Raw genomic sequence first — 12,874 nt, 5'->3', positions numbered from 1 at the left:
AGTGAGAGCTCCTAACAGTTGCAAAACATCTCTACCATGCACTGCAGATGGAATCTCCGGAACAGCTAATATCGCAGAGTTTTGGCGACTGCATTATAGTACTTTATTCAACTGTGTCCAAGGTGACGTATAGGGTGGACAATATTGAGAGTAATGACTCAATGGTGATTATGTCACATGAGGTGTATCATGCCATGAACAAGCTGTCCAACAACAAAGCAAGTGGCTTGGATCATATTTCTGCTGAACATCTTAAGTATGCGAGTATGAGGATAGCTTCTCTCTTTGCTATTTGTTTTACTGGCTTTATGATTCATGGCTTGTTACCAGACTCAATGCTGTCTGTTCTGTTAGTGCCGGTCATTAAGGACAAAGCTGGTAAAGTAGGTAGCCTAAATAATTACAGGCCCATAGCTTTAGCCAGCATATTGTCAAAAGTTTTAGAAAGAGTTCTGCTGGATAGAATAAATAAGTTTGTTAACTCCACAGATAACCAGTTTGGTTTTAAAGCTATACATGGCACTGACTTATGCATATATGCCCTAAAGGAGATTGTAAACAAATATAGAAGCAAAAACTCTTCAATCCTTATGTGCTTTATTGATGCTTCCAAAGCCTTTGATCGTGTTAATCACAGAAAGCTGTTTGTTAAAATGAGTCAAAGAGGGGTGCCTAATTACATTGTGAGCATTTAGGCCTACTGGTATGCCCACGAGACTATGCAAATAAAAATGGGACAATAGGGTCTCAGCCCCATTTGGGGTTAGCAATGGTGTTAGACAAGGGGGAATTTTGTCCCCAGTCCTTTTTAATCTTTATATTGATGATCCGTCCAAACAATTGAAAGCCTGTAACACTGGGTGCGTGATTGGTAATATTTTAGTGAACCATATTATGTATGCAGATGATCTTGTGGTCTTTAGTCCATCTAGCGCTGGTCTACAGCAGCTCCTTACTATATGTTCTGTGTATGGTATAGAACATGATATTAAATAAAATGCTTGTAAGAGTGCTGTTATGATATGTAGAACCAAAGAGGATAAATGTCTAAAATTTCCTGATTTTAAATTGTCTGACAATAATCTTAGTGTCTGTAATAAGGTAAAATATCTAGGGCATATTATTACAGAACAAATGACAGATAATGAGGACATTTATAGGCAACGACGCATGCTGTATGTACAGGCGAATATTCTCTTGCATAAGTTTGGTGTGCAGATGTGGTGAAGATGTCGCTATTTAGTGCATTTTGCACACCACTGTATACTGCGCACCTGTGGCCGAACTATGGAAAGACAAGTTTGCAGAGACTAAAGGTGTCATATAATGATACCATGAGAACACTGCTAAGGAAGCCTAGATGGTGTGGTGCTAGTAACATGTTTGTGGCTGCAGGAGTCAGTACTTTAGAAGTTATCCTAGGAAATCATATGTATAAATTCATTTGCAGGATAAATGACTCTAAAAATGTAATTATTGTGGCCTTGTCAAACATAAGGGTTAGCACGTCATGCTACGAATCCCAGTTGTGGAGACACTGGTATCGTTGTCTCGTTGTAGGACATTGATCATTCTTTTATTCTGGATTTTAATTCATGTATTGTGTTTTTTTTAAATATATAATTTATGATGCTTTTATAAGTGATATACTAAGATTTTATATGTACTTTATGATATTTTTTAATATGCAATGCATTTTTATGTAATGTTGCCCCTTGTCTGGACCTTGAGTCCGAAATAAAGTTTATTATTATTATTATTTATTTATTATTATATAAAATGAAGTGAAGAATTCAATGGAACCAAAATGAAACATCATAAACATTTTGAAAATAGGGTTTGCTGTTACTCCCCTACTATCTACTCCATTATGATTGCCAAGGTAATTCTTTCCATGTTATTAGTAATTGATATTAAATGCCATACCTCAGCCACAGTAAGAACACAGTACATGGATGGATGTTCTGGGTCAACCCCTTCAAGTTTCATTCCAACTTTAAATCCATTTTTGCTCTGTGGAAATGATTGATACTGAAATAAAATGAAAGAATGTTAGAAACATACTTTCATAGTACAAAATAACGATGGTCTACAGAAGCAAAACAAGAACATTCTAAACAAAGGATATGGCAAGATACAAAGCAAGAATAAAGTGCTTTACTGTATCCAAATCAGTTTGAAACTGGCCCCAAGCCAAAAGGATAGAAGTAATATTTTAAAGAATCATCATAAAAGAGGAGAGAGATGAAAGAACAGCAAATATCAGATATAGAGTCATTTTTTCCACACCTAGGGCACAAGTGTCCACTAGTACTTGAACAATCACAATACTTGAGGTGATTACTGACCAGAAGTCTCCGATCCCCCAAATATTCCAATAACCTTTTTTATATATTTCAGTAATCATGTAATTTGATTCGCTTTCCTCATTGATTGGTTATCATGGTTATTCAGTTTACTAATACTCTGAGTGGGGAAATCCACCCCAATGGTATAGTGATTGATATATGCAGTCCGTGGTGCTGATAATCACCAAGGGCAAGCTTGACGGATGTGCAGTTCCCATTTATGTGGCTCTACGTTGGAGCAGCTTAAACTTGCTCAATATGTGATTTTTCTACATTTGTCCAAAATGTCCTCGTCTCCATAGACCAATCTCTATTCAATTAAATATTTTATTGCTGCTTATTATCTATTGATTACAGAATTGTTCAAACATGTTTTTGTTACTTTTAGGGAGATAAGCTTTACACTTTTATATATCAGTAAAGAGCATACATAATGAAATTGGTCTGCTGCAGATGAAGGAGTGTAATGGTACTCAGTTTGGTTAATATCACGTGGTTTGTTTTACTTGACGTAGTTGCACATCAAGGCTGCAAATATTGGCTCACATTTTAGTGCAAGAAAATTGATTGCATTAGACTTTTCTTTCAGCGTTGCACAATTTAAAGTCAATTCCACCACACTTCCCCATTCCCCCACCCTTTGCCCATCCCAGTCATGATCATATCATAATGGTGATGCAACCTTCTAGGAATTCAAAGAGATACTTGTGCACAGATGTCACCCGTGTAGTCCCGTCATGGTATTCTGTAATGTTCGCATAATTCCCCATGTAATACTTTGTTTGCAGCATTGTAGGGGAACTTGAAAAGCCTGGAGCAATCATTTTTGGGCATTCCTGGAACTGCATGGTCTTCCTGAACAGTGTTAGACTGGGACACCTGCCAGGAATAACAACTCATCCTTCAGACCATCCACTTTACTCCATCCCCAATTGTGCATTGACATTGCCATTTCCTTCCTGCTACAACTGAATTTGCCACTATTCCCCCATCTCCTGCTCACTTCCCCTAAATCCAGCGAGTCCAAATCCCTGGCCGCATTCCCATTCTGCATCATGGACGTACCAAACGTTAAGACTTGATCTACAACCATCAAAATCTCAACTACTTTCCAGATATTACCACCGCAGCCCAATCATCCAAGTGTTTCCTAATTTTGCTCCTCCCCCCGATACCCAGGTGTGCAAAGGAAGGAACTACAGATGCTGGTTTATATCAGACAAAATAAAGTGCTGGAGTAACTCAGCAAGTCTCTCTGGAGAAAAAGGATGGGTGACGTTTCAGGTCAGATCCTTCTTCAGACTGTCCAGTCTACCCACATATGCATGAAGGGATTCCAACCACCTGCACCAAAGCCCACCCACAGCCAGCTGTGATTATCCATCCAGAATGCCAGGCTCTGAAGCCTCTATCATTATCCAATTCTCTCCAAAACCAATGAAGGTCCTGAATCCAAACTTTAAAACAGAGGACGGGATGGCATTTCCTTGATGTTGTAATGGTGATTGACCTATTGCTGCTACATCTAATGCATTGATTAGGATGCACAGTAATCTCTAAAGCAATGACATGTAAATTGTACCACACACTGTGCATACCACATGACCCGATATATCATTTTATAATTGTATAAATCTAACCTCTCTAAAAAGCTTAGTAGGTGCCGCCACAGATTTCTCCTCTTCCAAATAAGAAGCCCAACACCAGTTTTTTCTCTTTCCTCCAAACGTTAAAGCTGTAAAGTAACAATAAAGTATAGAACATTGGGCACATTAGTTTCTAAATGCATAATATATTTTGGCAGTCTTATAAAACAGGATTAAATTACACAAAACTAAGTTACCCAACAACTATTTATATGTGGTAAATAAAGCTTTGATATTCAGATTGATTATCTGTCTTAAGAGCTATTGTACTGTAGAATAACACCTTAAAATTTTATTTTTCCAAATCTATTAACCAGAAAAATATTCCATCCAATGGTTCAGAACCCCCCCCCCCCCCCCCCCCCCCCCCCCCCCCACAAAATTGGGTTAAAAAAATTGGAGCAATTTTAATTACAACCCACCTCACTTATCCAATCCTGCCTTTGGACCCTATTTTATTCTACACCACAATTTCCTATCTAATGAAAATGGTTAACTGTAAACTCATATTATCAATCAAGACTTAGGAACAAACCTTGTTACCTGTCCAACATTTGCAACAATTAGACGACTACACAGTTTAAATAAAACTGCCATAAGAGCATAAAAAGTTTTCTATTATGTGATATTAGAAGACCTATGGGATTAATTTCCCCTGGTTTTCCTGGAGCTTCAACTTCAGGCAGTTTTTATTTACAAAGTAAACAATTTTAAACAAAGAAGATAGATTTAGCAGCATGCTTGCAGTAAAAATCAGAAGAATATAAATTAGTTATCTTTATAGCACAATTCTAAAATGTTATAATATTTTAAATAATTTAAATCTATTAGTAAGAACAAGAAAGTAGAAAAGGAAGCTCTGCACTTTTCTTCCCCAGGCTTATTTGGTCATTAATTGATTATTAATTGGATCTTGGCCCTAATTTTTTATTCAGCAACTTACTTTGTTTTAATAATCCAGAGTCACATTTTCTTTTTCTCCGAGCACGAGCTTGGTTGTTCTGTGTTACTTTGAGCATCTTCAGCTCTCCCGGTTTCTCATCCTAAATTGCATAAATGAAATTATGTTAAACCAATTCACTTAATTAAGGCATTCTTTTGGTTTGAAAACTCTCCTAACCATGGCGGTCACCAAACATAAAATATAATGACCAGTAAGCAGAACCTTGCTCACCCCGTCCAAACTAATCCTTGGAAAACAAGGCAATAAAGTGGGTTACAATGCTTCCAGCCAAATCCACTCATGCCAAATGTACTGGAAAGATCAAGCACCTCTGCACATGTATCCAGAATATACATTGGTACTAATCACCAAGAATGCACACAACAGAAAGAGCCAGCAGCAACACTTTTTCGCACTCTCAGTTTACCAAGATATCATGATCTGTTTTGGGGTAAGGGGGATCTGTACAAAAGGGACGGATTGCATCTTAACAGGTGGGGGACCAGCATTCTGGCAGGCAGGTTTGCCACTGCTACACGGGTGGTTTTAAACTGAATAAGGGGGTGGGGTGTCGAATGGGATAGTGGAGGATGGAGTTAAAGGGAAAGAGTTTCTTAAATGTGTGAGCGTAGAGACAGAGGGGTGTAAAATGAGGGTAGAAGCAATAGGTAGCAAGGTGAAAAGTAAAAGTGGCAGGCAGACAAAACCAGGGCAAAAATCAGAAAGGGCCACTTTTCAACATAATTGTATAAGGGGTAAGAGTGTTGTAAAAACAAGCCTGAAGGCTTTGTGTCTCAATGCAAGGAGCATTCGTAATAAGGTGGATGAGTTGAATGTGGAGATAGCTATTAATGACTATGATATAGTTGGGATCACGGAGACATGGCTCCAGGGTGACCAAGGCTGGGAGCTGAACATCCAGGGATAATCAATATTCAGGAAGGATAGAGAGAAAGGAAAAGGAGGTGGGGTAGCATTGCTGAATAGAGAGGAGATTAACGCAATGGAAAGGAAGTACATTAGTTTGGAGGATGTGGAATCGGTATGGGTAGAGCTGCGAAACACTAAGGGGCAGAAAACGCTGGTGGGTGTTGTGTACAGGCCACCTAACAGTAGTAGTGAAGTTGGAGATGGTATCAAACAGGAAATTAGAAATGCGTGCGACAAAGGCAAAACAGTTATAATGGGTGACTTCAATCTACATATAGATTGGGTGAATCAAATTGGCAGGGGTGCTGAGGAAGAGGATTTCTTGGAATGTATGCGGGATAGTTATCTAAATCAACATGTAGAGGAACCAACGAGAGAGCAGGCTATTTTAGACTGGGTATTGAGTAATGAGGAAGGGTTAGTTAGCAGTCTTGTTGTACGTGCCCCCTTGGGCAAGAGTGACCATAATATGGTTGAGTTCTTCATTAGGATGGAGAGTGACATTGTTAATTCAGAAACAATGGTTCTGAACTTAAAGAAAGGTAACTTTGAGGGTATGAGACGTGAATTGGCCAAGATTGACTGGCAATTAATTCTAAAAGGGTTGACGGTGGATATGCAATGGAAGACATTTAAAGACTGCATGGATGAACTACAAAAATTGTTCATCCCAGTTTGGCAAAAGAATAAATCAGGGAAGGTAGTGCATCCGTGGATAACAAGGGAAATCAGGGATAGTATCAAAGCGAAGGATGATGCGTACAAATTAGCCAGAAAAAGCAGCATACCGGAGGACTGGGAGAAATTCAGAGACCAGCAGAGGAGGACAAAGGGCTTAATTAGGAAAGGAAAAATAGATTATGAAAGAAAACTGGCAGGGAACATAAAAACTGACTGCAAAAGTTTTTATAGATATGTGAAAAGAAAGAGATTAGTTAAAACAAATGAAGGTCCCTTGCAGTCAGAAATAGGTGAGTTGATCATGGGGAACAAGGATATGGCGGACCAATTAAATAACTACTTTGGTTCCGTCTTCACTAAGGAAGACATAAATAATCTGCCGGAAGGGGACCGTGGGTCAACGGAGTTGGAGGAATTGAGTGAAATCCAGGTTAGCCGGGAAGTGGTGTTGGGTAAATTGAATGGATTAAAGGCCGATAAATCCCCAGGGCCAGATAGGCTGCATCCCAGAGTACTTAAGGAAGTAGCTCCAGAAATAGTGGATGCATTAGTAATAATCTTTCAAAACTCTTTAGATTCTGGAGTAGTTCCTGAGGATTGGCGGGTAGCAAACGTAACCCCACTTTTTAAGAAGGGAGGGAGAGAGAAAACGGGGAATTACAGACCAGTTAGTCTAACATCGGTAGTGGGGAAACTGCTAGAGTCAGTTATTAAAGATGGGATAGCAGCACATTTGGAAAGTGGTGAAATCATTGGACAAAGTCAGCATGGATTTACAAAAGGTAAATCATGTCTGACGAATCTTATAGAATTCTTCGAGGATGTAACTAGTAGCGTGGATAGGGGAGAACCAGTGGATGTGGTGTATCTGGACTTCCAGAAGGCTTTCGACAAGGTCCACATAAGAGATTAGTATACAAACTTAAAGCACACGGCATTGGGGGTTCAGTGTTGATGTGGATAGAGAACTGGCTGGCAAACAGGAAGCAAAGAGTAGGAGTAAACGGGTCCTTTTCACAATGGCAGGCAGTGACTAGTGGGGTACCGCAAGGCTCAGTGCTGGGACCCCAGCTATTTACAATATATATTAATGATCTGGATGAGGGAATTGAAGGCAATATCTCCAAGTTTGCGGATGACACTAAGCTGGGGGGCAGGGTTAGCTGTGAGGAGGATGCTAGGAGACTGCAAGGTGACTTGGATAGGCTGGGTGAGTGGGCAAATGTTTGGCTGATGCAGTATAATGTGGATAAATGTGAGGTTATCCATTTTGGTGGCAAAAACAGGAAAGCAGACTATTATCTAAATGGTGGCCGACTAGGAAAAGGGGAGATGCAGCGAGACCTGGGTGTCATGGTATACCAGTCATTGAAAGTAGGCATGCAGGTGCAGCAGGCAGTGAAGAAAGCGAATGGTATGTTAGCTTTCATAGCAAAAGGATTTGAGTATAGGAGCAGGGAGGTTCTACTGCAGTTGTACAGGGTCTTGGTGAGACCACACCTGGAATATTGCGTACAGTTTTGGTCTCCAAATCTGAGGAAGGACATTATTGCCCTAGAGGGAGTGCAGAGAAGGTTCACCAGACTGATTCCTGGGATGTCAGGACTGTCTTATGAAGAAAGACTGGATAGACTTGGTTTATACTCTCTAGAATTTAGGAGATTGAGAGGGGATCTTATAGAAACTTATAAAATTCTTAAGGGGTTGGACAGGCTAGATGCAGGAAGATTGCTCCCGATGTTGGGGAAGTCCAGGACAAGGGGTCACAGCTTAAGGATAAGGGGGAAATCCTTTAAAACCGAGATGAGAAGAACTTTTTTTCACACAGAGAGTGGTGAATCTCTGGAACTCTCTGCCACAGAGGGTAGTCCAGGCCAGTTCATTGGCTATATTTAAGAGGGAGTTAGATGTGGCCCTTGTGGCTAAGGGGATCAGAGGGTATGGAGAGAAGGCAGGTACGGGATACTGAGTTGGATGATCAGCCATGCTCATATTGAATGGCGGTGCAGGCTCGAAGGGCCGAATGGCCTACTCCTGCACCTAATTTCTATGTTTCTATGTTTCTATGTTTCCTTTCATAAGGACTTTCATGACACTGGCTGATGCTGCCTTACTTCTGGCAGAAGGCTATTTAAAATCTGTAACGTTGTGATTAAAGCAATATTAAGAACATTTGAGCTGCAAATAGGCTCAGTGTTGCAGCTATATTAACATTCTTTAATGAGCTTTGTTGGTCAATTAGCATATTAAATCTTCCAGCCTGCTGCCACTGATCTGTATTTATCTGCTCTCAAACATTTCCACCTTCTGAATAGTAGATTGATAGCGTGACAACACAGTAGAGTTACTGGATTTTCCATAACCCCACCTGCTGAGCCACCTGAGCACAGATCCACTGCTCAAAACCTACATGCATTGAACAAGAACAATCCTTGAAAAGGAATTAGGTTCACCACTCTCAACATGCCTGCAATCAAATTCCACCTACAAGGGAATTTCAGAGAAGGCAAAAAAAAGATTTAATTGTATTATTAAGTCCAAACATGACTATTTCAAATTTTGTTTCTGATCTTTTAAATCCTGTAGCATAGGGTATCTTACCTTGAACTCTGCGCACAAGTCTCACATTGCACAAATAGAAATGTTGGGAGAAACCTAAGAGTTAAAAGAGCTAGGCCTTGCTGACCACTCGTCTCCACCCACAATCGTGCCTGCAGTTCCCTCATCCACCCCACTTAGTCTATCTGGATATTGTCAGCCAATCTCAATGGCAAACAGTGTCCCAGAATCATGGTCTGGATGGCAACATTTAAAAAAAAGTTTTAAGTCTCTTTCAGAATGGTTAACAAAAAAACCCACACAAAAACTCCTTCCCTCCAACTCTACGACAGGTAGTCCTTGCTTTCTACCTCCTTCCCCTCCCCTTCCCAGCTCTCACAGCCTACTGTCTCCGCCTCTTCCTTTCTTTTTCCCGCCACGCCCCCCCCCTCATGTCTGAAGGGTCTCGACCCAAAACGTCACCTATTCCTTCGCTCCATAGATGCTGCCTCACCCGCTGAGTTTTTCCAGCATTTTTGTCTACCTTCCACACGTAATTGATACATTAAGGTTTAAAGCTTTAAAAAAATAACTACCTATTCTTAACGTTACAATTTCCAGTCAAATCAGTGAGGTTTTGGATATTGCTTCAGGTGTGATCTTCAGCAGGATGAGAGTCAATTTACCAGCAGTAGAGGGAAGAATCTTATCCAGAAGAGACCCTGACTTTGACCATGCATGGCGACTTGTCTACTAATCTAAACTAACATCTCATTTACCCAGCTTTAACAAAGGGTCTCTGACCCAAAATGTGAACACTTTCTCCTTCCACACATGCTGCCTGGCCTGCTGAGTGCTTCAACCCTTTTTATGTTTTTATTTCAGATTTCCAACAATTTGATTTTCATTGAACTCATGTATTCTGTCTTCCAATTTGCTATCATTAAAACTGCAATTAATTCTGGGCGTCCCCATTTCACACTGCATTCTTGCAAATGTCGGATTAATTAGCTTCAACAGATGAATATCAGCAGTTACACCAGCAGGAATTTTCAAAGACGAAATTTGTTTTGCTCACAGCACAAATTATTTTAAACTGCATTTTCACACCGGCAGTAATTTAACTTTGATTTTGATATTTATTATATAACTTTAGTCCCATCAACTAAAAGTAACTGAAATTCTGTGCAAATTCTAATTAATTCATAGTGGAGTCGGTCTGAAATGCTTTCTATGTTGAATGAACACTCCAAAATTTCTACATGACACATCCTGTCAGGAATCGTGCTTGCACAGATCAAACATTTCCCCATGTCAGATAGGTAGGTCATTTCTTGGACAACACTGTTAAAGCCTTTCAAGAGAAATCAGTTCATACAAGCCCAATCCAGGGACATTTCAGTTCAACTAACTTTTAATAATTGTTTTTCCTCTACAGCTGTTCAACGTTGAAAATATGAGTTGTGCAGGATACCTTTGCTTTATTTACTTACTTGTTCTCCTTCAAGTCTCCAACACTCTCCATTTTGCAGACCTGCATCATAAATCCCAAGCTCAAAACCACCCCCTTTATCTATCAATCCCTCAATGATCAATTTGGATTTGCCTGTGGTCACTCAGTTCCAGACCTCTAACGATATGGTAACAGGTAAAAGCTAAACTCCAGAAGGTCAGGGCACTATCGGACTTAATAGATGACTGTTAGGTCCCAAAAATACACTGCGGTTCCATAACAACTCAAACTACAAAACCCTATTTCAGGATTAGGTTTAAATAGACCCAATTGTTTGAGTGCCCATTTTCCATGTTACTAGGACAGGATATACTTTAGAGAAAGAGATGTCAAAGATGTGAAATTTAGCACAACATCCCAATTAATAATTGTAATGTTAGTTTATTTGCAACATTTCCTCCTTTTCAAAAGAACCTAATCATCTCCATTTAACAATGAAGATTTGAAACAGACAAGCTATATATTTTTCATTTAGTATTCCTATGAAGGTTTGATTTAATTCTAGTTAACTGCACATGGTTTAAGAGATGGAGGAAATTACTTACACATTTGGTAGATGGCAGAACTCCCCGACAACTCACTGAGTTTCTCCGGGAATATCTCATGTTGTATCCCTGGTCTTTGATGAGCTACAGTGATATTTTAAAGTGTCAACATGCTCAGAAAATATTATAAATCTAGCAGGTATTCAGCATTTATTCTTTGAACACTACATTTTGATTGGCCTCTGCAATATGTTCTCCCAAACAGAAAAAAAATAAACTAATACATACAATGTCTTCCTCCTCTTCCTTCAACATCACACCATTTTCTTTAATATCTCCTTTTAAAGACAGGGCTGGCTTTTGTCTTTTTTTTCGATTGTATTTAGAAACCTCTTCGCTGTTGTATGCTGGTAGTTCCTTTTTTGACATAGATACCCTGCAGCAAAATAATAAAAAATAATATCAACAGAATGTCAATGGGGGGTAAATTCAAGAGCCTTGTAACCAGGTGCAGGATCATAAAGGGAAACTATCCTGAGGCCCTGCATTGCAATTCAGGCAGCATGCCAACTTTACCGTGACTGCCACTGCTTACTTCAGCAAGGGACCTGCAAAAGGGAGTGTCAAACTCCAGTTAAAGCTGCCGTGCATTGCTCACTGCTCAGCAGCATCTCTTAAAAAGAATTGCATTATTGGTAATCATACAAGAAAAGAATCTAACCCAGAAAACACCCCTGAAGTGTATCTGCCTACGTAAACATTTAATTTGTTTTCTTCTCCACAGTTCATTCCTGGTTTCTGCAAACTCCTCCAGTTCTATTTCCTCTAACTATAATTCTGTTGTGCATTATTCTTTCCCAATCTATACAATACAATACAATTCAATTTATTGTCATCTACCATCTAGTTAACCTCTGCAATTACCTTTCTATAGTTTTTCACCTGCAACATCTTTTTTTAAGCATGCTCCTCTCGTGGTCTGCTATCCATTTCCTACAGGCCTCTCTAAAACACCTAGCTAAAGCTAATATTAGTAGCCATCCCACTACTGCCTGCCTCACAGCATTTACATTACAGCACAAGTTTGTACTCTGTGTCTTCCTTTTGTTCTCGTCAATACATCTCCGATGCAGAAATACAAGAGGAAAAAGCAGTGAGAGAATTGTGGCAGAAGGTGCACAGATGCTGCAAGATTTAAAAAAAACTTTCTTCAGAAATTGACTACCTTCACTCTTCGTTCTGGAGGCAAGAACTGGCCACCATCAACCACAACCACCCTTTTTAAACTGAGGCTTGAGTGGCTGACAGAGAATTTTCCACCCCAAGTACAAGCTGTACCTTGCAGACCACCGGCTTCTGCCCCTACGGTACCCAATGCCACTTCATCCACAACCCCGAGGAGGAGCGAGGGCCCTGGCCTCGCCTGTGCCAGCCTGGGCTCAGCCTCCTCCGGCCCACGCTGCAGGCGGCTTTAAGCCCTGACCTGGAGTTGGAGCTGGCCCGGACTCTGGGCTTGGGGCAGGGCAAGGGAGGGGCAAGGAGGTTGCTGCTGCCGCCAGCACCACCATTACCAACAGCACCAGCAGCTCCAGCGGGCGCCTGTCCATGGCCGGCAGGAGCAGGTCCGCAGACTCTCTCTCCGACCAGGACGACTCCAGCAACTCGGGCCCTGCTCCGAGTGTCCTGTTTTCGAGCAGGGCCGGCGGCTGCCCATCTTCAACAGGATCTCGGTGTCGGACTGAGGGGAGGGGGGGTAGAGGTGGAGGGCTGCCGGCCAACCCGGAGGGACA

The 12,874-nt window shown here is 40.6% G+C and overlaps 1 protein-coding gene across 4 annotated transcripts in view; it reads right to left on the bottom strand.

Moving 5' to 3' along the window:
- l3mbtl3 (L3MBTL histone methyl-lysine binding protein 3) overlaps positions 1-12,874 on the bottom strand; it is a 120,280-nt gene that overhangs the window by 62,505 nt on the left and 44,901 nt on the right. For 3 of the 4 annotated variants that reach the window (XM_033021254.1, XM_033021250.1, XM_033021251.1), the window contains exons 5-9: positions 11,373-11,520; positions 11,145-11,228; positions 4,938-5,037; positions 3,989-4,083; positions 1,927-2,031 (exon numbers count right to left, since the gene is read on the bottom strand). In XM_033021254.1, coding sequence (XP_032877145.1) covers positions 1,927-2,031; positions 3,989-4,083; positions 4,938-5,037; positions 11,145-11,228; positions 11,373-11,520 — 532 coding nt within the window. The remainder of the gene's footprint in view (positions 1-1,926; positions 2,032-3,988; positions 4,084-4,937; positions 5,038-11,144; positions 11,229-11,372; positions 11,521-12,874) is intronic. The other variant, XM_033021252.1, reaches the window with a different exon arrangement.

Source organism: Amblyraja radiata, chromosome 5, assembly GCF_010909765.2.
Source record: "Amblyraja radiata isolate CabotCenter1 chromosome 5, sAmbRad1.1.pri, whole genome shotgun sequence".
In the NCBI taxonomy this organism is placed as follows: Eukaryota; Metazoa; Chordata; class Chondrichthyes; order Rajiformes; family Rajidae; genus Amblyraja; species Amblyraja radiata.
The sequence above is the reverse complement of the archived record's forward strand: the minus strand, read 5'-3'. Positions and strand labels throughout refer to the sequence as shown.